The sequence below is a fragment of the Cyprinodon tularosa genome, unplaced genomic scaffold (genome assembly GCF_016077235.1).
Source record: "Cyprinodon tularosa strain WSP-4 unplaced genomic scaffold, ASM1607723v1 ctg14, whole genome shotgun sequence".
Lineage (NCBI taxonomy): Eukaryota > Metazoa > Chordata > Actinopteri > Cyprinodontiformes > Cyprinodontidae > Cyprinodon > Cyprinodon tularosa.
In genome coordinates this window covers 1278336-1299401 of record NW_024038220.1, presented here as the reverse complement: position 1 = coordinate 1299401, position 21066 = coordinate 1278336, and the positions used below count along the sequence as shown (strand labels likewise).

At 37.8% G+C, this 21066-nt stretch overlaps 1 protein-coding gene across 1 annotated transcript; it reads left to right on the top strand.

Moving 5' to 3' along the window:
* The first annotated feature begins 1782 nt into the window (after positions 1–1782).
* On the top strand, positions 1783–20751 carry fmnl1a (formin-like 1a). The gene is made up of 25 exons (XM_038278271.1): positions 1783–2360; positions 8155–8238; positions 9062–9148; positions 9246–9319; positions 10918–11001; positions 11081–11224; positions 11474–11582; positions 11727–11803; positions 11883–11976; positions 12322–12396; positions 12524–12634; positions 12990–13139; positions 13257–13358; positions 13992–14577; positions 14662–14786; positions 14878–15080; positions 15179–15413; positions 15498–15566; positions 15646–15726; positions 15817–15946; positions 16032–16195; positions 16273–16374; positions 16594–16692; positions 19504–19609; positions 19705–20751. The coding sequence occupies exons 1-25, from the start codon at positions 2175–2177 to the stop codon at positions 19767–19769; spliced, it is 3342 nt and encodes a 1113-aa protein (XP_038134199.1). The 5' UTR covers positions 1783–2174; the 3' UTR covers positions 19770–20751.
* Positions 20752–21066: the final 315 nt, after the last annotated feature.

Here is a 21066-nt window from a genome sequence, read left to right as displayed (position 1 = left end):
AGTGGCTTTTAGCTCTTCTGAATTGTTGGGTCTGGTGTATTGCATCTTCTTCTTCACAATACCCCATAGATTTTCTATGGGGTTAAGGTCAGGAGAGTTTGCTGGCCAATTAAGAACAGGGATACCATGGTCCTTCAACCAGGTACTGGTAGCTTTGGCACTGTGTGCAGGTGCCAAGTCCTGTTGGAAAATGAAATCTGCATCTCCAAAAAGTTGGTCAGCTGCAGGAAGCATGAAGTGCTCTAAAACTTCCTGGTATGTGGCTGCGTTGACCCTGGACCTCAGAAAACACAATGGACCAACACCAGCAGATGACATGGCACCCCAAACCATCACTGACTGTGGAAACTTTACACTGGACTTCAAGCAACGTGGATGAAGTGCCTCTCTTCTTTTCCTCCAGACTCTGGGACCTTGATTTCCAAAGGAAATGCAAAATTTACTTTCATCAGAGAACATGACTTTGGACCACTCACCAGCAGTCCAGTCCTGTTTCTCTTTAGCCCAGGCAAGACGCTTCTGACGCTGTCTGTGGTTCAAGAGTGGCTTGACACAAGGAATGCGACAGCAGAAACCCATGTCTTTCATACGTCTGTGTGTGGTGGTTCTTGAAGCACTCACTCCAGCTGCAGTCCACTCTTTGTGAATCTCCCCCACATTTTTGAATGGGTTTTGTTTCACAATCCTCTCCAGGGTGCGGTTATCTCTCTTGCTTGTACACTTTTTTCGACCACATCTTTTCCTTCCCTTCGCCTCTCTATTAATGTGCTTGGACACTGAGCTCTGTGAACAGCCAGCCTCTTTAGCGATGGCCTTTTGTGTCTTGCCCTCCTTGTGCAAGGTGTCGATGGTCGTCTTTTGGACAACTGTCAAGTCAGCAGTCTTCCCCATGATTGTGTAGCCTATAGAACTAGACTGAAAGACCATTTAAAGGCTTTTGCAGGTGGTTTGAGTTAATTAGCTGATTAGAGTGTGGCACCAGGGGCCATCAATTTTGAACCTTTTCACAATATTCTAATTTTCTGATATGATGAATTTGAGATTTTCATTTGTTGTCATTTGTAATCATCAAAATTAAACAAAATAAACATCTGAAATATATGAGTTTGTATGTAATGTATGAATATAATATACAAGTTTCACTTTTTAAATGGAATTACTGAAATCAATCTACTTTTTCATGATATTCTAATTTTATGACCAGCACCTGTATATAGTCAATAACAACGTATAGTCTTTGACCCCCTAGCTCATGTTCAAGACACATCAAAGGCTTTTAAACATTATATGATTGGAAAGTTAGTTATTAAATGCTTAACATATTTACTTATTAGGAAAAAAAATAACATTTTGCATCATCAGATTGATTTTAACCACACGGAGGCGCTGTTTTCTAATATTTGCCAAAGTCTCCTGTTTTACCTGACTTGCAATAACTAACCCCCAGTGATACTATCATAGAAATACTATTTCAGAGTAATACTAAGCTCTAGTGTAGAGATTTGTATCATTTACTCTAGGTATTTCCACTGTTTTATCCCTGTGTTAAAGTTATTCATGTGCAATTACAGATAAAATAACTCCATTTACCTAACTTCATATTTTTCTTTATTTCTATCATGTTTAACTTTCTTTTTCTAACCATCCACCTATTTCAATCATTTTACTAACGGTTGCTACATTTATCTTCCACCCTGTGCTCAGCACCAGGTTCTGTTGCTGTCACACACAGGAAGTTACTCTTCTGCTTTTGTGCTTTTGTGGTTTCTGACTTAGTTACAGAGTGTTTCACACTCCCTCTCCTTCCTCTCACATACAGGCCTTTGAGTTTTACTTGGCAGAAAAGTTTTCAACTAGTTCAGATAGTAGTTAGTGAGGCGCAGGCTAGTCTTGTTCTGGAAGAAACTGACAAGGGTTTTTACATTGTACCTAGATATGTTAATCAGAGGGCAAACATGAGGACCACCCTGATTTTTTCAGCAGTTTTTGTGACAGCAGGACAAACAAGATTTCAGTGACCCAGAGACTTGATGTTCATCACCTTGAAAGGCCCAGGACTCTCTTTTTCAACATTTGGAGTGATCACCTCTTGTTACTCTGCTGTGCAACACTGATTTCTTGGCTGAATTGGTTTGTGTACAGCTTTCCTCCTGGATTACTTTTGGAGATTAGTGATGGGGAATGCGGCCGGAGGGGGTTTGGAGCTTGAGTCGGCCGACGGCAGAGAGAACAGGAACTCACTTGGTGTGGTTTCAGCGATGAGTGACCCCACAATGCATCTGCAGAAGAAGCAATCTTCTACCCCCAAACTTCCAATGCCTCCAGAAGAGGAGCTGGAGGAGCGCTTCAATGTGGTGCTGGTAAGAAACTGAGATCCACACCTTTAATGCATATGAAAACAAACCAGATTGTAGATGCAGCTGGTGAAGCTTTAGGAATGATGAAGGTCTTGCTCATAAACCATTGATCAAGAGACACAGACATAGCAAAATACATCAACCAAGACCTAAAGTAAATAGGTAATAGTAATTTGTTCACGTTTGCAAAGATTTCTATACTTATGGTGTGTTTTGCCATAATTTCTCTCACTTTATGTAGCAAAATCTAATGCCATTTATTGTTATGTTTGAAAATGATCTATAATTTGACATTTTGAGCCAATGCTCGGCAGTATTTCTATGTATTTTTGAAATGCCAGACTAGGAGATGGGTGATTGGTTTCTGCATGGGTAACTGGCCTGAAGGGGAAGTTGAGCAACACACTTATAAAAAAGCACACAGGACCGGAAAGCAATGTTTCACCATTCTTTCGACAGTCCCTAAAACCTGGATAAAAATCCCCAAACTTTGCAAGAAATACTTATAGTTTAAATTACAAAGTCCCCTGTGGAATTTCTCATTTGTTTTAATGTAGAAATATGTGTTAAGGTGATTAAAAAATATGTTAAAGATCGTTTTGGGCTGATCTGGCAAATGTTGATGTCATCAAAGCAATTCATTAAAGAAATGTGATCTGGACAAGAAAAAAAACAGTATTAACTCCCATACTCTGGTGCATCTGGGTGACAGGATATGTACGTAAACATTAGAGCAGGAAGCAATGGTTTGCTTAACTTAAACTAGTGAGGAGTTAACAGTATAAAAATAGGAATTGATTTTAACTGTTTAAAAAAAAGGGTTTCTTTCTAATGTATGGCAAAAAGAAGATTCAAAAAGTTCCCCATGGAGCTTATAATCACTTTAAGTGTAAGTTTAAGTCCTTAAAAGACCTATGAAACATTTAGTTCTATGGCAACCCCATGACAAAGAAAAAACAAACAAACAAACATCGAAACAAAAAATAATAAAATAAAATAGAACCCTTAGCTGTTGTGCAAATGCAATTTCATATAAACCATGACAACAAAGGGGAAATATTACATTAGCAAACATGATTACTAAAGTACTACAATGACTTGTCTAACTAGAGCCCAGATGACTGCAGATTGATGATAAATCTTATGCAACCCAACAATAAATATCCTGTTTTTGCTGTGAAAAGAATGTTCATGGCTTTCATCTAACTTAGTATCATTTTAAAAATGAGTAAATAAAAGATGAATATTTGTCTGAAACATTTAAACTATTGACTTATTTTGTCTTAAAGTAGATAGGCTGCTGCCTTGCAACAAGGAGGTTCTGATGTTGATGCCTGTGGTCTTCCTGCGTGGAGTTATCCACGTGGATATCTGGCTTCTCTCTGGGAACTCTCACTTCCTTTCTCAGTCATGAAAAAAAAAAGAATGTTTAGTGAACTTTTAGTTTTTAATTACCCTCCGGTTCGGTTCTGTCACAACATGGATGCACCCCACCTCTAAGCAACAAATGCTGGAATAGTCCTGCAGGAGTTGGCTACTATAGGCAGCAGATAGATGGATAGATAAAGATTGTTTTAAACCTCTTAAGATAGCTGTATATTTACATCATACAGAAGTTTCTATAAGATAATAATTGGTTATAACTTATTATTTGCTGTGTATGGTTTGTGTTCAGTCAAAGTGGCAGAAAATCAGGTATTCTATTCTAACTTGACCTCTGATTAACATCTATCAATGTATTTTATATATGTATGACGTACGCACCAACATGAGGGCATTAGGCTGATTCTTGACTGCAATGTACATGTAGAGGTGATGTCAGTTCAGGCTGGATGGCTGCCACATGAAAAAAGTTTTTCCCGTCTTACAGATTCCCTTCTGCTTTTTTGTCAGATTTTAATGTTTCAGATCAAGATACAAAAATAAGCTCTGTAAATAAAATTAAAAGTTTCAAAATGACATTTCATATAAAAAAAAGAGAGAGAAAGAGGCAGTGAACCAGAGTGAATGCTGTTATTCACAGCTTGCCTTCTAAAATTACTCCAACAGAAGAGAAACTAGAACAAGTAGAAGATGGCAGACCTTACTTACCTCACACAGTTAACCTAAGTGGTCAGGTTTGAACTAGAAAGAAGAAACTGTGAGGGTATGGAATCTAGTAGACAGTGCCAAGCCAAAGCTAGACAAAACTTAGAAATTATAAAATAGAATGTCACATTTTTCCTAAATAACATCCTGCTGATTTCTAACCCTTTGGCAAAATACTCTGTAGGCCTCTTGTTAAAACTAACACAGCATTTTAGAAAAGAACATTATACTAATGGCCAAACACGGTAATGGGAGTGTCATGGTTTGGGGTTTCTTTGGTTCTTTAGGACCTTGCGTGCCAAAGTTTTGCTCACTGCCAAATGACTCAAAGGGGGATTTCCAACCATTAGTTTGGAATTTAAGTTCAAGTAAACTTTAGTAACGGAGGACAGTGATCCAAAGACTGCCTTACTGTAGGTTCACCTCTGAGTGGAGAGGCCAAAATTCTGGGCTTAACTCTGAATGAAATACTTTCGGTTTAGATAGTTTTCATCCCTTCATAAGTGAAACACAAACTTTGAAACTGTTTTAATATAACATATGTGTGTGACAAATTTGAGTTATCTCACCTACTGAACCCACATGACCACTGCTGCCTTGTGTCTGTTACGCCCTTTCATATGAATGCATGACCTCACTTCCTCTTTTCTCAGAACACTTCCACTGTAGGCTGAAGACGAGCTAAAAACAAGACAAAAATTCAGCATTAACTCCCCTAAGAAATGAGAAGTGCACCTTTTCTGTCTTTATTTTGACCCGTTTCTTCTATATCAGAAAGTATGTGACTTACATTATCATCAGTCTTTTATTTTCAACCACAAAAACCCCAAAGGGGCTCCACCCTTGCCCCTTTCAAGGGTAAGGCGGGACTCCTCTGCAACAAGCCAACGGGCCATTTCCGTTTTGAACCTCTTCTGTTTTAAATATGTGCAAAAGAAACACCAAGCTGCTGTTTGGGTGCGCACAGGGTAACTGAAAACCCCACCCAGTGCTGACTGCAATTGTTTGTCTTGACGGTAAACTATTTTTGCATTGTAGGTCAGCTTAACTTTACAGTATTGTAGGTTAGGACTTTAAATAGTGTAAATGGTAATTTTGTACAAGAATGTAATCATTTAATCACAAGTTCCCTTCTTTAATGCTGAATTAACCACAGCATTTATTTTTGGTCCTTGTTTTTCTTGATATCTTAATCCTTTAATGAGGAAGAAATTACGCAAAAGTTGCCCTTTTTTGACACATAGAACTGAACCTTTGATTTGAATTCAACAACCTACACTAAAAAACCTGTGGAGGTGGGGGCTTTCAGTGCTGATCCCTGTTATGTAGAGTTTATACATTCCTTAATCCTAACCATTTAAAATAGCTGTAGTGTCTTATTTCCTGTAGGTATTATAGACTTATGGATTTACCTGCATGTTGTTTTTTTATTACCTTCTCTGTTATATCTGTCAATGCAATTCATATCAATGTATGAATAAAAGGCCTTTAGCGGATAGCATTGTATCACTTACACTGCAAAAAACTGAAATCTAAATAAGTGCATTTTTTTCTTGAATTGAGGAGGTAAGTGAGACTCTTTGCCAACGGAACAAGACAATTTAAATTTAAAATACCGGTAAGTAAAAAAACAATTATCTTGTCTTATTTCAAGTAAAAATTATTTAAATATCTTATTTAAGAGTGGAAATACTCATTCCATTGGCAAATCATCTTATTTACCTAATAAAATTAGGGTTAAATATGCTTAATTTCAAATATTTTACTTATTTCTAGATCTGTTTTGCAGTGTATAGCTAATTCTGAAAAAAATAAAGGTGTTTTCACTAACAAGCATGAAGGTAGGCTCTGTTTGATTTGTTAGCATAATAGCAACAATTTTGAACAATTCCAGGGTGACCAAAAGACCATTAAAATATTGCAACATAGGTAATCTATTTTGGCTTTTTTCACCAAAAATCTTGCACACTTTCCAAATAAATGTGGCAAGCAAATGTTTTCATCCTGTAGATCTGACCAGTCAAGTTCTCAAATTGAATAGAACTTCTTTATTGGCATTTAAGCAAATGCAATTGAAAAAAAAATGCATAGCTCAAAAAGTTAGAAAGGGGTAATTTAATGGTTAGTTATGAGATGAAAAACAAGCCAAAAGCAGAAGTAGAGTCTGTAAAGTCTGCTTATTTCAAGGTGTGTTACAACGTAGAAATGATCACAACCACTCAGAAGTTTTATTGTTAGGTATCCAATAGATTTTTAGCCTTGTGAGATAGACTGGTTGTATTACTAAGATGTAAAAACACAGGTTTCTGTAATGTCTCATCAGGTTAAACCAGCAGTCAATTAGAAATTGGGGTTGGGGGTGGAGGGGTGGAGTATCTCTTGACAACCATCAACAGCTCATGTAAACACTGAGTCATTTTTTTGCTCTGAACAGGTACATCCTCCTACTTTCTCTACTTCTGACTGATGTAATGTTCCATAAGCAATAAAAACAAAGGATGTCTAAAACAGATATTTGTCACTATTCAGTATTTTTAGATCATATTATCAAAGATATTCAAAAAAAAAAGAAAAAATTGGTTATTATATAAAAGAACCGCCCTTTTAAAAAGATGCATGTTTTTGGCTGTCATAACCATACCTGTTTACTGACATGGATTTATTAAATAGAATGTGTCTGATAGGAAGAACTAGACCAAGATATTTAAAAAGCAACACATCACCCTCTGATCCAAAGCAACCCAAAAACGAATGAAATGCTACAATAATGACCGCTTTCAATCAGACATACGATTACAAAGCATTTTTAGAAGGCTCCTTTAAAAATGTCAACCAAAAATACTCCTGCATTTTAATGACTCATCCAGAGTTATACAAAAGAACTCTGTTCAACATTTTAAGAACTGCAGGCCTTGTTTGTCTCGAGTTAAGTTCAGCAGAGTTCAAAACATTTACTGACCAAAAGGAACACCAAGAAGAAAAAAGAAAACAATATCCGAGATATTTAGAAAAAAACTTGCATGAATGAATAAGTCAAAAGTCTAGCTTTATGGAAGATGTCTCCTGATTTATGTGGGGTAAAATGCTCGGTATTTCAGAACAAGGATATCTTAATCAGACTAAACATAGTGGTGGTAGTATGATAGTCTGGAGCTAATCTGCTCTTTGACCTGAGAGAATGAATTAGCCTGAAGCTAACATGGTTGATGAAGTAGGACATTGATTTAAAGCAGGCTCACCTCCATACTATCCAACCTAAACAAACCCGGATAGAACTTAAAGATATAGATCAGATATATTTTATAAATATTTGCTTTGGAATTACTTTAAAATGGCCAATCACAAACCAAAGCCCTCCAATGTGGCTGAATTAGAGAATTTCAGCATTAAATGTGGGACAGAATTCCTCCTCAGAAATGTAAGGACTGTCTCTCAGTTATGGCGAACATTTAACAGCACTTATCGCCTGCTAAAATGGCGGATATAGTTATTAGTTTTAGCCAGATTTAAGTTTTTCCCCTTTCAATAAAGGATTCCATCCCTCTCTATGTTAATTTTGGTAATTTTTATCTTTTTTATGTCTTTACTAAATAAAAATGAACCAGACAAGCAAAAGCAGACCAATATCAAAAAGTAAGGCAGTAGTTTGTATATTTCTTTATCGAAATGTCTTTTTTTAATCACCTCTCTTTCTCTTTCTGTCTTTCAGAGCTACATGAATTTGCCGCCAGATAAACTGAAGCTGCTCAGTCAATATGACAACGACAAGAAATGGGAATTAGTTTGTGATCAGGTGAGAGTTTATTTACTGGTAACATCTTATCATCCAAAATTACAACATTCATCATAACAATGAGGATTATTGTTGCATCAGAGGTGTCAGGTACCAAAGTAGAAATACTTCGTAATTATTTTTTAGACAACTTTTTACCTCTACTCCTTAATTTTTTTTTTTGCAATTATCTCTACTTTCTAGTACTCCTTAAATTAAAAAAAAAACATCAAAATAATTTATTTAATCCAGGCAATTTCTTTGAGGTTGACTCAAGGTTTTGTTCACCACATACCAAAATAAATAGTTATCAAGATGAAGCAAAGTTAAATTTAAAACTGTTACCATTAGTTATAACACCAAGAAAGTTAAGTATAAGGAAATCATCATCCAGAATTGTAGAAAAATAGGGTAGTGCAGTAAAGCATCTGTCTTTATCATTTTGTCCTGCATTACTTTTGTTTTATACTTTAAATTATATTAAAACTGGTACTTTTACACTTTTATTTGATTAAAAAGTTGAAGTTGCTACTCAGTAGGATTTATGCTTCTACTTGAGTAAACATTAATACTTTGGCACCTCTGGTAAAAATGGAATGAAAAAGGTCACTAGGGTGTGTGCAGATTGTATACCCTGCACCTCAGTTTCTGTGGTGGCAGCCGATAGAGGCGTCGCTATGGTAACCAACAGTGGTTAGTGTTTTGTTGTTAGTGGCGCTTGCAGGAATAGATTCAAATGGTGCACAAATATGATGATTGAGCTGCTCTGCTCATCGCAGCTTTTTAAATAAATTGTAAAGCGTCACATGCACACATTAACTCTGCTCTGCCTGTGTGTCATCAGGAGCGTTTCCAAGTGAAGAGCCCCCCGTCTACCTATTTGTCCAAGATCAAGAGCTTCTACCAAGATCAAGGAGGGGTGTCTCGCAGGGTCAGTGGAACACATGACCCCTGAATGCTATGATTAATCCATCTTCTAGCATGTGCAGTGATACTAGAAAATTATCCCTTTTGTTTCCCTTTTTTAGTCAAAGAAAAAAATTCTAGATGCAACCCAGGTCCTTAAAGCCTTGGAGATATCCCTTCGTACTAATCACATTGGGTCAGTATTTGTGATTTTTATGCCATTATTTGACCTGATATCATTTCTATACAGATTCAAAATTTAAACCTGAATTCTTTTTTTTGTAAATGTTTGCAGCTGATTTAGCCTTTCCTCTGTCTTTGATTGGCTTTTTCTTTGGTGCAAATATGACTATGTGAATAAAACTATTTGTTTGACATTCCTTACAACTATGCTGAGAAACAGGCTAAACTCTTTTGTGTTGGCTTGAACCAATAGTGATACTACACCGAGTGTAATTGTAGTACTACCAGCTGTTCAGGTACAGCTCTTATCAGAAGTCATTTAAATAAAGACACAAGCTTCACTATCTGCTAGCATTCTCATTCCTACTGCTGTATTATTCTGTATTTAGCATTAGCAATGCTAAACTATTTACTAACTGGACCTGCTGGACCTGCAGAGCATTGAGTCAAATAATATTGTTCTGTACTTCTAGATGCAAAAAAAAAAGGGTTATAACTTTGGAGTCAATTATGACTAATTCGTCCTATATCTGTATCGTATCAGGTGATGGCTACATTTGTAGTGTTGTACTTTTGATGTGTTTCATGTTTTTGATGTAATACTTCTATTTCTGCTCCTTAACTATCCTCTAAAATGCTTTAAATAATCTTGCATGTGAACAGAACTATGCAAATAATCTTTCCTAGCCCTGCACCAGTTACAGTTTCACACTAAAATAGATTTTATTAAGGTATGTGGTATCTGTTGTCATCTATGATTAATGATCTATATCAGAATGACCCATCAGTCAAATCATACTGACTCACATCAGAGAGCACAGTAAGCAAAACGGCCCAGTTATGGCAGTCATTCCTTGTTTATCTAACTACCAATGATTAAATTTACAACAAAACACGGGAGTTTAATTAGGAGAGCAGAAATAATCATTTGCATATAGCACCTTAAAAAACAGGTTTATTCAAAGACAATTTTCTAATATGCTATAGCAGCAACCTGTGCTTCAGTGCTGATGTTACGTACTGTAAGGCAAACATAAAGATCAAATGGAAAGTTCTGTTCACTTAGAAATCTTTATTTTGGTTTTCCACATAATAAGTGTACGGCTTCCTTCTACTTGAACCGTCTAACAAACTCTGTCACTCAATGGATTGTCATCTAGCAGTGCCTATAAGACAATCCAGACGGTTTTCATGGGTTGTTCCAAGATAATTGAATGACCTCCCAAGCACAAAAACAGCAGCGTCCTTTTCTATCTTTATGGAACTCTTAAAGATCAACCTCTTCAAAGAGCGTCTCATATCCCAACTCTCATCCAATCCCCCTCTACTACTCTTTCTGTACTTCCCTCTATATCTCTTTGCTGTCCCCACTGATTCTGACTAGAGATTTCCCTCTAGAGACCTTATTGTAACTTGGATAAAAGCGTCTGCTAAATGCATAAACATAAACAATTACCCAAACTAAACACATTTTTGTTTGTCATAAAAAATCATAGCTTCTGTGCTGCTACTGGGGAAAAATGGTCAAGATTTGTAACATTACATTCAGTCAGATTTCATATTTAATTATGATTATCTAGATCATTATAGAATCTATCATTCTCTCTACAGATGGGCTCAGGAATTTCTCAATGACCAGAACAAAGGTTTGGATGTTCTGGTGGACTATCTCACCCATGCACAAAGTGACACCTCGTGAGTACCAACAGAATATTCACTAGTGCTCTTCCAGTGTCAATAGCTATCACTAAGACTGAATCTTAACTTTTTGCAGATTTGATTTGGAGACTATAGAAAATGGTGGAACCCTGTCAGACAGACACAAACCGGCAGAGCGGTCAATGGAAGATTTGACCAAGAGCTCCAGCAGCAGTCACTCGCATGGGATGGGCAGAGCTGCCCGAGCCCTAACTGTACGGTAAGAAGCTGCAGTCATAGATAATCACCGAGATATGAAGGGACCTGGTTTTCTATGCACTTCTCACCACAACATGCACTATTCTTAAAAAGGAACGTGCATCATGGTTATTTAGACAGGTAGAAGATTAGAGCTTGCAAAGCAGAAGTCACAATCTCAGAAAAAAACTAAAAACATCTGAATTTAAATAAAATTTCTTCTCTATCTGTTTTTTTTATTTATACAATTACACTTGTTGTCCCTTTACAGAATAAGCTCCACTCTGGCAAACAAGATGCATAAGAAGTCCCATTCATCCCAGCAAAGAGATGATATACATGTGTGCATTATGTGCTTAAGAGCCATCATGAACTACCAGGTAGAGTATTTTAAAAACATCAGTTTAAATATGCAGCCTGTTTGCAAATAATAAGCTTCCTGATCATTATTTAAATTTCAGGACAAAGCCTAAACTTAGTATTTTGTGAAGTTTACAGAATTATCTCTTCCTATTGCATTTCAGTCTGGTTTTAACCTGGTGATGACTCACCCGCGCTGTGTGAACGAGATCACCCTCAGCCTCAACAGCAGGAATCCCAGGTGAGTTGGGTTTGAGCTGAGCATCACTACTCAGTCTGTATAGACACCTGACTGTGCTCCTCTCCCCCTGCTGTGACAGGACCAAAGCTCTGGTCTTGGAGTTGCTGGCCGCCGTTTGTCTCGTCAGAGGAGGGCATGACATCATTCTTTCCGCTTTTGACCACTTTAAGGAGGTGAAATTAGTGGGCATGGGATGGGGGGGATTCTTTAAACACAACAAGTGCTGTGGGATATGTGCTCTTTAGAAATCCAATGGTTGCATACTTGCTGACTTTTTTGACTCATCACATTAGTGACACACTCTACTTCTCACATGCAATGTCACATTTAAAACTCTTGTGAGAGTCATGCATGTGTGTGTAAGCCTGGCTCAGATGAAGTGCAGCCATGTAACATCTTTTTTTGTTGCATAATGTATCCAATAAATCCACCTGATCAGGAATCTTAAAAATGAAATGTATGCCCCCAGGTGGGCAACTGCTTAACTGCTTTTCTAAAGATGTTTCTATTATCTTCAGGTGAGCAAAGAGAAGAACCGTTTTGAGAAGCTAATGGAGTACTTCATCAATGATGATAACAATATTGACTTCATGGTAGGATCTCATTTCAGGTTTTGAAATTATTCCATTGTGATGATAAACATAACTGATTTTATACATTAGCAAATCTATAGCTTTACAACGTTTAACTAAATGAGGAAAAACTAATATGTGTTTGCAGGTGGCCTGCATGCAGTTTATTAACATCGTGGTCCATTCTGTGGAGAACATGAACTTCAGAGTCCATCTACAGTATGAATTCACTCACCTTGGATTAGACAAGTATCTGGAGGTGAGTTTTAGGAAAACTACAACTGGACCTTTGTTTATAGTTTAAAAAATATTCATGATTATCTGAAATGTATTAGTTGTCAGATTATTGGTGCATTAAAATATTTAATGAGTCTTCAGAGGTGATCCTGGGATTCTTTATTTGTCTTTACTGCCTGCAACTGTAGCTTCCATTAAAAAACATTATTAGAAAGTCGTTATTAAATCTGTAAATAGTAATGACCTGAACATATTCAATGCACAAACATGATGTTTATACATTACATGTGTATTAAATTCATATATTAAGAACTTTTATGATTATTCTGTATCTGATCCCTTTAAATTTGTCAATTTACTTTGTTTCTGTGTATTAGAGTCTAAAACACACAGAAAGCGAGAAGCTGCAAGTCCAGATCCAGGCCTATTTGGACAACGTGTTGGATGTTGGAGCTCTGCTGGAGGATGCTGAGAACAGGGGAGGAGTGCTGGAGCATGTGGATGAACTGCAGAGTCACAATATACATGTAAACTATGATATATTAAGATAATTATAAGCTCAGTAATGAAAGTCTCTCTGCTGTACTGATTAAGGTTTGTTAATGTGGTAATGTTCACGTAGGATTATGTTTCTTATGTTGCAGCTAAACTCCAGACTTAATGAGCTTGAGGCTCAGACCACAGAGAGGATATCTGAGCTGGAGACTCAGCTCATTCAGGCAACCAAGGAAACGGAGCTGCTCAAAGTAAGAACAAACCAACTAACAAACAAACTAACTAACTAAACTCAGTGATTATGGTTAATTTTATTTTATTTTTAAACTATTGTGAAATAATTTGAATATTAATGAAACATTTTACAGCATTTTTATTTTAACTCCATCTAAAGGTAATATGCATATTAAATGAACTTGTCACTAAGATTTTAAACATGCAGTAGTTTTGTCAGGATGTTTTAAATCATGCTAAATAGTTTGTACCTCCACTTATTTTATATCTGCTTCCATACAAATTACAAATCCATGTGGATAACATTTTGTCTACCAGACCAAAGTTTAACAAGGCAAAGTTTCTATGAATGTCATGTTTAATAATAATTGGGATTCTCACATATAATTGCTATCATGCAGGTATATTATCATAATGTAAACTATCTAGAAAAGTTACCTTCAAGAAAATTCCCTGACAAAAACCAAGTGATATATTTTACATGATAAAAGTAAGAGAGTAGAATTTATTAGACATTAAGTGTATGAATTAATGTCCCAAGCAAGTTTGAAATCACGGAAGTGGTGAAAATATTCTTAGTAAAAACCTTTAATATAAAATAAACTTTTTGTAAACAGTGACATCGATGCATCTGTGTCTGCATCCTTTAGGAAAGCCTACGGGAGTCTTGTACCCAGGTTAGTTCTTTGCAGCAGAGAGAACGCGAGCGGGAGCTGGACAGGGAGAGGGAGAGGGACCGGGAACGTCTCTGCCTCTCTGCCAGTCAGTCGACTTCTGAGCTGGAGCAGAAGATCCAGGAGCTGCAGGACAAAGGGGTAATCCGACTGGGACGTACTGCCTCGGGAGGTCTGGACATCCAGGTTGTACCTGTGAAAGTTGTTGAGTATGTCCAAAGCCCAACCTCATCCGCCCAACCGAGTATCCCAGCCTCAACATCCACCCTCCCCGCTGAGCCTCCCCCATCTACTCCTGGTGGTGCTCCTCCTCCACCACCTCCTCCTCCTCCTCTGCCATCAGGTGAAGGTTCTGTTCCTCCACCTCCGCCTCCACCTCCTCCACCGCCCGGAGCAGGTCCAACACCTTCTCCAGCTGGTTGTGGACCCCCACCTCCTCCTCCTCCGCCTGGTGGGGGACCTCCGCCTCCTCCTCCTCCGCCTGGTGGGGGACCTCCGCCTCCTCCTCCTCCACCTGGTGGGGGACCCCCACCACCTCCTGGAGCACCAGGTGCCCAATCTGGTGAGGACATTGAGACAAACTGGAAAGGTCTCCCTAAGCTCAATACCTGATCTCTGTTTGACCACTTTGTTTATGTTTACTCAGGTTTCAAGAGTAAGAAACCCATTCAGACCAAGTACAGGATGCCTTTGCTGAACTGGCAGGCTTTAAAACCAAACCAAGTCTCAGGAACAGTATTCAATGAGCTAGATGATGAGCAGATCTTAGGGGTGAGACTTTGCATCTTGCATTACTGAAATTATAATTGAATCTTGGAATGAAATTATTCATTTTCTCTGACTCACACTCTGTCCATACAAGGAGCTCAACATGGAGATGTTTGAGGAACAGTTCAAAACAAGGGCCCAGGGGAATCCAGCAGATCTATCCAAGGTTAAGAAGAAGGTTGCCCAAAAGGCTCCCACCAAGACATCCCTCATTGATGCAAACAAGGCCAAGAATCTAGCCATTACTCTTCGCAAGGGAGGAATGAGTCCATCTGCTATCTGCACTGCCATAGAGACGTATGTCCTCATGTTGCAATACTTTCTGAGGTGTTCAGCAGTATCTTCTTGCCCTTTCCACTCCTACTCCCTTTAATCCTAATCCTTCTGTTGTACAGGTACGACCAGAAGTCTCTATCCATAGACTTCCTGGAATTGCTTGAACACTTCATACCATCTGACTTTGAGATGAAACTCCTTGTAAACTATGAGAAAGAAGGTCGGCCTCTGGACGAGCTGACAAATGAAGATCAATTCATTTTACGTTTCGGGAAGATCGCTCGTCTAAATCAGCGAATAAACACGCTTACCTTCATGGGAAACTTCCCAGAAAGTTTCAAACGCCTGCAGCCGGTCAGTTTATTGATGAGGCATTAAAGCCTGAGCTGGTATAGGCATTAACAAAGTATATTTATAGTGTTTTCACTTCATCCACAGCAACTGAACTCCATCATTGCCGCTTCTATGTCCATCAAGTCTTCAGCTAAACTGAAAAAGATTTTAGAAGTAAGTCAAAGTAGATACAAACACTGTTATAACTCCTAAATAAGAGATTTTATGATTTATTTTGAACATTTTCTTGCAGATTGTTCTTGCCTTTGGTAACTACATGAACAGCAGTAAGAGAGGTGCAGCCTATGGTTTCAGGCTGCAGAGTCTTGACCTTGTAAGTAGCCTTTTTTTTTTTTGCCTTTCAGATTTCTCTTTTTTTTTTTTTTTTTACAGTAAAGCTTAAACCTGACTTTTTCACCTTCAGTTGTTGGAGACTAAATCCACTGATCGGTCTCAGACACTACTGCACTTCATCACAAATATCATTCTTGAAAAATACCCCGACCTGGTCAACTTCCACACTGATCTACACTTTATAGACAAAGCAGCTCTTGGTACATAGATACACTTTTTTTTACATTTCGTTATTAATGTTTCTTTGGTATGGTGGTGTTTTTAAATGTCATTTTTCTTTCTTAGTATCCCTGGACAGTATTCTTCAGGACATCCGTTCATTGGAGCGAGGTATGGAGATGACCAAGAAAGAGTTCCTGGTGCAGGATGATAGCCCAGTGTTAAAGGAATTCATCAAAACAAACAGTGAGCACCTGGAGACATTGATCAAAGACAGCAAGACAGCACAGGTTGGAATTTTGACACTAGCAACCCCTCACATAACTCTTATTTTTATTATATCGTCACACATTTCTTTTACCTGCAGGAGGCGTATGCTTCTGTCGTGGAGTATTTTGGAGAGAATCCCAAAACCACACAGCCTTCCATGTTTTTCCCACTGTTTGGTCGCTTCGTAAAGGCGTATAAGGTTTGTTTGCAACTTAAGCAGCGATTTAAGCTCTTTTGGCTTTTATGTAAAGGTCATCTAATGGGAAATGGGGCTGAGAGAGGGGAGGGGGAAGATAAGTGGCACAGGTAAACGGACCAGGACTAGAACCTGTGATGGCTGTTTTGAGGTTGCTCACTTTTAACCCCTGTGCAATGATTATTTTCATGCAAGTATTTTTTTTTCTTATTCCTAATGCAGATAGCACAGCAAGAAATTGAACTGAAAAAGAAAATGGAAAAGGAGAGTTCTGAGGAAAAGGAAACACCAACAACTCCAAACAAGGGAGGATCACAAAAGGTACGAAGATTTCTGTTTCAAATTGTTGTTAACTAGAGGCATGTAGCATGGGTGGTCCTAAACTGAATATTTCCTAAGGGATGCAGTCCAAGACATAGGCAAACTAAGTTACTTGCTAAGTACCCCAGCAACAGCAGGGGGCAGCCAAGAGCAGTTACTAGAGAAGCTTGGTTTACACGTTTACATACAAGCATAAGACATCATTGTTAATATTAAAGAAGCATATTTTAAAACTGTCCTCCTTTAAATAAAGATGATTTCAGCTCTTGGTCTTTCGCATGAATGACCAAGGACATGGTCATTGCATGGCATTAGCATTTCTGTGGCCATAACAACCATTAAGACCTGCTGAGTTGACAGTTGTCCAGCATACCGATGCCGACACCCTACATAACCATATTAATGGTAAGTTAAGTGACAGAAGACAGTATGGTAGAAACGTGCTTGGTTTGCAACATAAATAGCTGCAGTCTGAGAATAGTGTGAAGCAAAATCCAGGGGATTTACAAGGCATGTACTATGCCCCAGGGGCGTTGCTAGGCACAAAGCTTTACTGGGGCACTGGCCCCCTAGTGCATATGCCCCTCCTTCCATACATAAATACAGACAAGCACACTGCCCAACCCTGATACATTCCTACCAAAATTACCAGTTGAGATATTAATGAGTATAAGAGCATATTTGTTTTAACAAACATGAACATTTTCAACATTGCAGCTATAAAAAATAAGACATCAACAACTTTAAAAATAAAAAGTTTCCTTATACACATTCTGAAGTAATCATTAATTCCTAGGTTTCCGAGTTTTAGTTCAGGGGAAAGTTTAACTCAACCCGAACTAAGTTTTCCTTTTATTTTTTGAGCATTAAAGTGTACCTCCTATTTTTCATTTTTGCAAAGTGGTCAATCACTTGTGACTCAGCTTAGAAAGTTCTTCCTTTTCAACTGATAAAATAGCAAGATGATGGAGCCTATCTTGTCCCATTGTGCACCTCGGCCAAGTGTGGAGCCTTCTCAACACACTGAATGACCTTTCACAGCTCCATCTGTAGACTGGGATTGTGAGGGAGATCTGGATGACCTGCTTTAGTGTTGGGAATATGATGTTATCAAGCAAGTTGAAAACACACTGCATATCCTTGATAACAAGGCTTTCTTTTTTAACCAGGAAAAGCTCAAACCATTTTGAATTAAATGAACGTTTTTTTACTCCAAATTTGCCCCAGGGGATAGTGGGACAACTTCACTTGTTTAGGACCATCATGCTTTCCCCCTAAGTCACTAATGTCCCCTTCTTGTTTGTGGAAGCTGGTTGTTGCATCCTCATCACCTTCATGGTCCTGTCTCTCCTGTCTTTCACCTGTCTCTTGCCAGTCAGTCTCGCCTCCTCCTCCCTTTCCTACTCCAGCACCTGCATTCTCATTCTCTACAGCAAACATAAAAAAAAACGCAAATTTATAATTATGTAAATATCTATCATATTACTTATAACGTTCCTAATGTAACTGGTTACATTAAATCACTAATTCATTACGGGACCTTACCTCCCTCTCTCTCATCTTGTTTTACTGCTTCCCTGTCTCTGCTTCGTGTGAGGAATTTCCTGCTATCCATCTACAAACCAATACAGTAATTTTCAGTTAGTAGCCTATAAATCATGTGGTTTCACTGGGAAAATAATAAAATTGACAGGTAAGAAACATTACCAGAACTAAAAATGCGTCGTGGCTGCACAGTGTCCCATCCAACTCAGTTGAGAGCGGCGTGTTAGTTTACCTGCAGTTCATGCAGTGACATGCGGTGACGTGGGGGCGCTAATACATCCTCAATTTGGAGTTACCAACACACTTGCTGCGCATTTGAGTAGAAATATACGTCTCCTTCCGTTGGAAATATCTAAATTGATGCATTAAAAAAATGTAATACTGTTGCAAATATTCATGAGATTTATACTGGGGCACAGCTCATTTATACTGGGGCACGTGCCCCAGTAAATGGGGTCTGGCGACGCCGATGCTATGCCCAGAGCCACAGCTTCACAACAAATCTATGAAATGGGTTATAGCTATTGCAACCTGAGAAAACAGAAAACAACTGTCTTACTAGGAAATTAAGGTTCCAGAGTCTGGAGGAGGAGTGGAAAAGCACAAAATTCAGTTTGTTTGAAGTCATGTTTAGGATCTTCATGTCAGTTGATCTTTTAGAGACATGCAGTCTTTTGTGTTGATCCAGTTTCTTTACCAGAAACAGTGATACATACAGCATCAAACCCTACTATCAAGCTTTTTGGAGATTCTGATGTTCTTGCATTTTTTTCAGCAGAACTCCACACCATTTGTCAGCAAACTACCTTAACTTTAACCCCACTGAGAAATTGTATTAAAAGAATACTGAATCGAATGTAGCTCTAATTATAACAGTGTCTTTGAGAAGTAGAGGAAACACCAGAAACAGCAATGCAGACAAGCTCAAGGCCATTAATAAAGCAAGCGGAGCTTCTTTAACACCTCGGCAGAACCACGAGCTGTTCACCTTCATTCTAAATCCCATCAGTGCAGCGATTAATTAAAAACAAGCCCCAATCAAGGACTGAGTGCATATATTTTACATTTGTGGAATAGCCTTTCAATGGGCTCACTTTTCTCAACCTAGCTTTCCAATTTTAATTTTGGTAGCTGTATTCACAATGAACAATTGAATTTCATTAATATTCATTGATATTGTCATTTTACAAGATACAGATGCCAATAATACACCATATCCAGCCGAAAAAATAAAAAAACATTTGACTAATGATTTGTGTTTTCTAGGGTCAAATGATGCCAAAGATGGATTTTCTAGCAGAGCTAAAGAAGAGGCAGGTGAAACCTCCGGTGCGCGAGGGAAAAGATGGCGCTCTGGAGGATATTATTACAGGTACAGTAACAAAAAACACTCGTTTTGAGTCTAGAGCCAAACAGTATGTAAAGTTCTGACTTCATGACACCATGATTTGTATCATATTCCATCAGATCTGAGAAGCACACCATACAGACGCACAGACGGTCGTCGTCCGGCTCAGCGCCAAGAAACCTGAGGAAATTATGCTTTATTTTTTGTTTTTGATAAATATACATTATGTAAACTCAAATATAAAAGCAACTTTAACAAGCCTTTAGTGTGTATTGTATATACAGTATAACATGAACCAGCATCAGTCATTTTGTATTAACTGTATTCTTAGTGTTAATTAGCTATGTAAATACAGGAGAAGAACATTTTTAACTTTAACTTCATCCACTCTGATAATTACATTTTTTTTTAACATTTACTTTTATCTCAGTGGACCTGTATGCTTAAAATTTGTGACACTGCTCAAAACATTATCTTATTTTTTATGTAAACCTTTTTGTAAACATTTGTTTTTTTTTGTATTTGTTATCTTTATGACACAAGATGCTGGAATTGTGTTTGAGATAAAGTCATAAAAAGAGAAGGAATAAAGCAAAATCAGACTGTACAAGAGGGCTGCACTTTATTAGACACACAATCACAGCAAATTATGTACAAAAGAAGGCAGGATCAGACCTGCTGTCTTCTCACAGAAAAAAACAACACACATTTCTCACAGAATATCATGGCATCCACACTGATAAATTACCTCCAGTATCAGTAGGCATTTCAATTTTATTGATCTCATATAATTGATCTGTAGTTATTTTTATTCTTATGTCACACTACTCTACAAATGGGAAATTCATACTTTGCTGATTTCTCACGTTGGGGTGCGTTCAAGCCTTCTGATCCCTGGACGTTCAACACTCCTAGCCACTATGGTCATCACCACATAACTCCACAGTAAGACTGAACATGTCTGTGTCACAGAAATAACGTATTGTTCATGTTTGTAAACCACTCCTCCGACTCTTTCTTACAACTTTGAAAAAACATGTACGTAACTTTTTTTTTTCTAAACTGCACCGTGCGTTTGCTTGAGACTATACATGCATTGTTTTTGTATATACCTTTGTATCCATCATCATAGTTTATTAATAAAACATGTTCTTTTGGACATAATTCAGTAAACTCTCTATTACTCAGCCTATTTACAAGTCAATTTTATCTTTTTTATATATATTTTTGATGCCAAGATTTTTGAACATCCACACATTCAAGTAAAAATCTCATACACATACAACAGAATGTAGGTAGAGAATCTGAAAAAAAAAAAAAAAAAACTACAATGGCAAAATCACAGACTTCATACATCTTTGCATGATTCCCTAATGAGTTCATCTTTTACCATTTTGATAGTTTAGCTTAAATGCTACTTAAAGCCACAAACTGAAGCAACATAAGCAACAAGATCTACACTTACAGTTTCTGAACCTTTT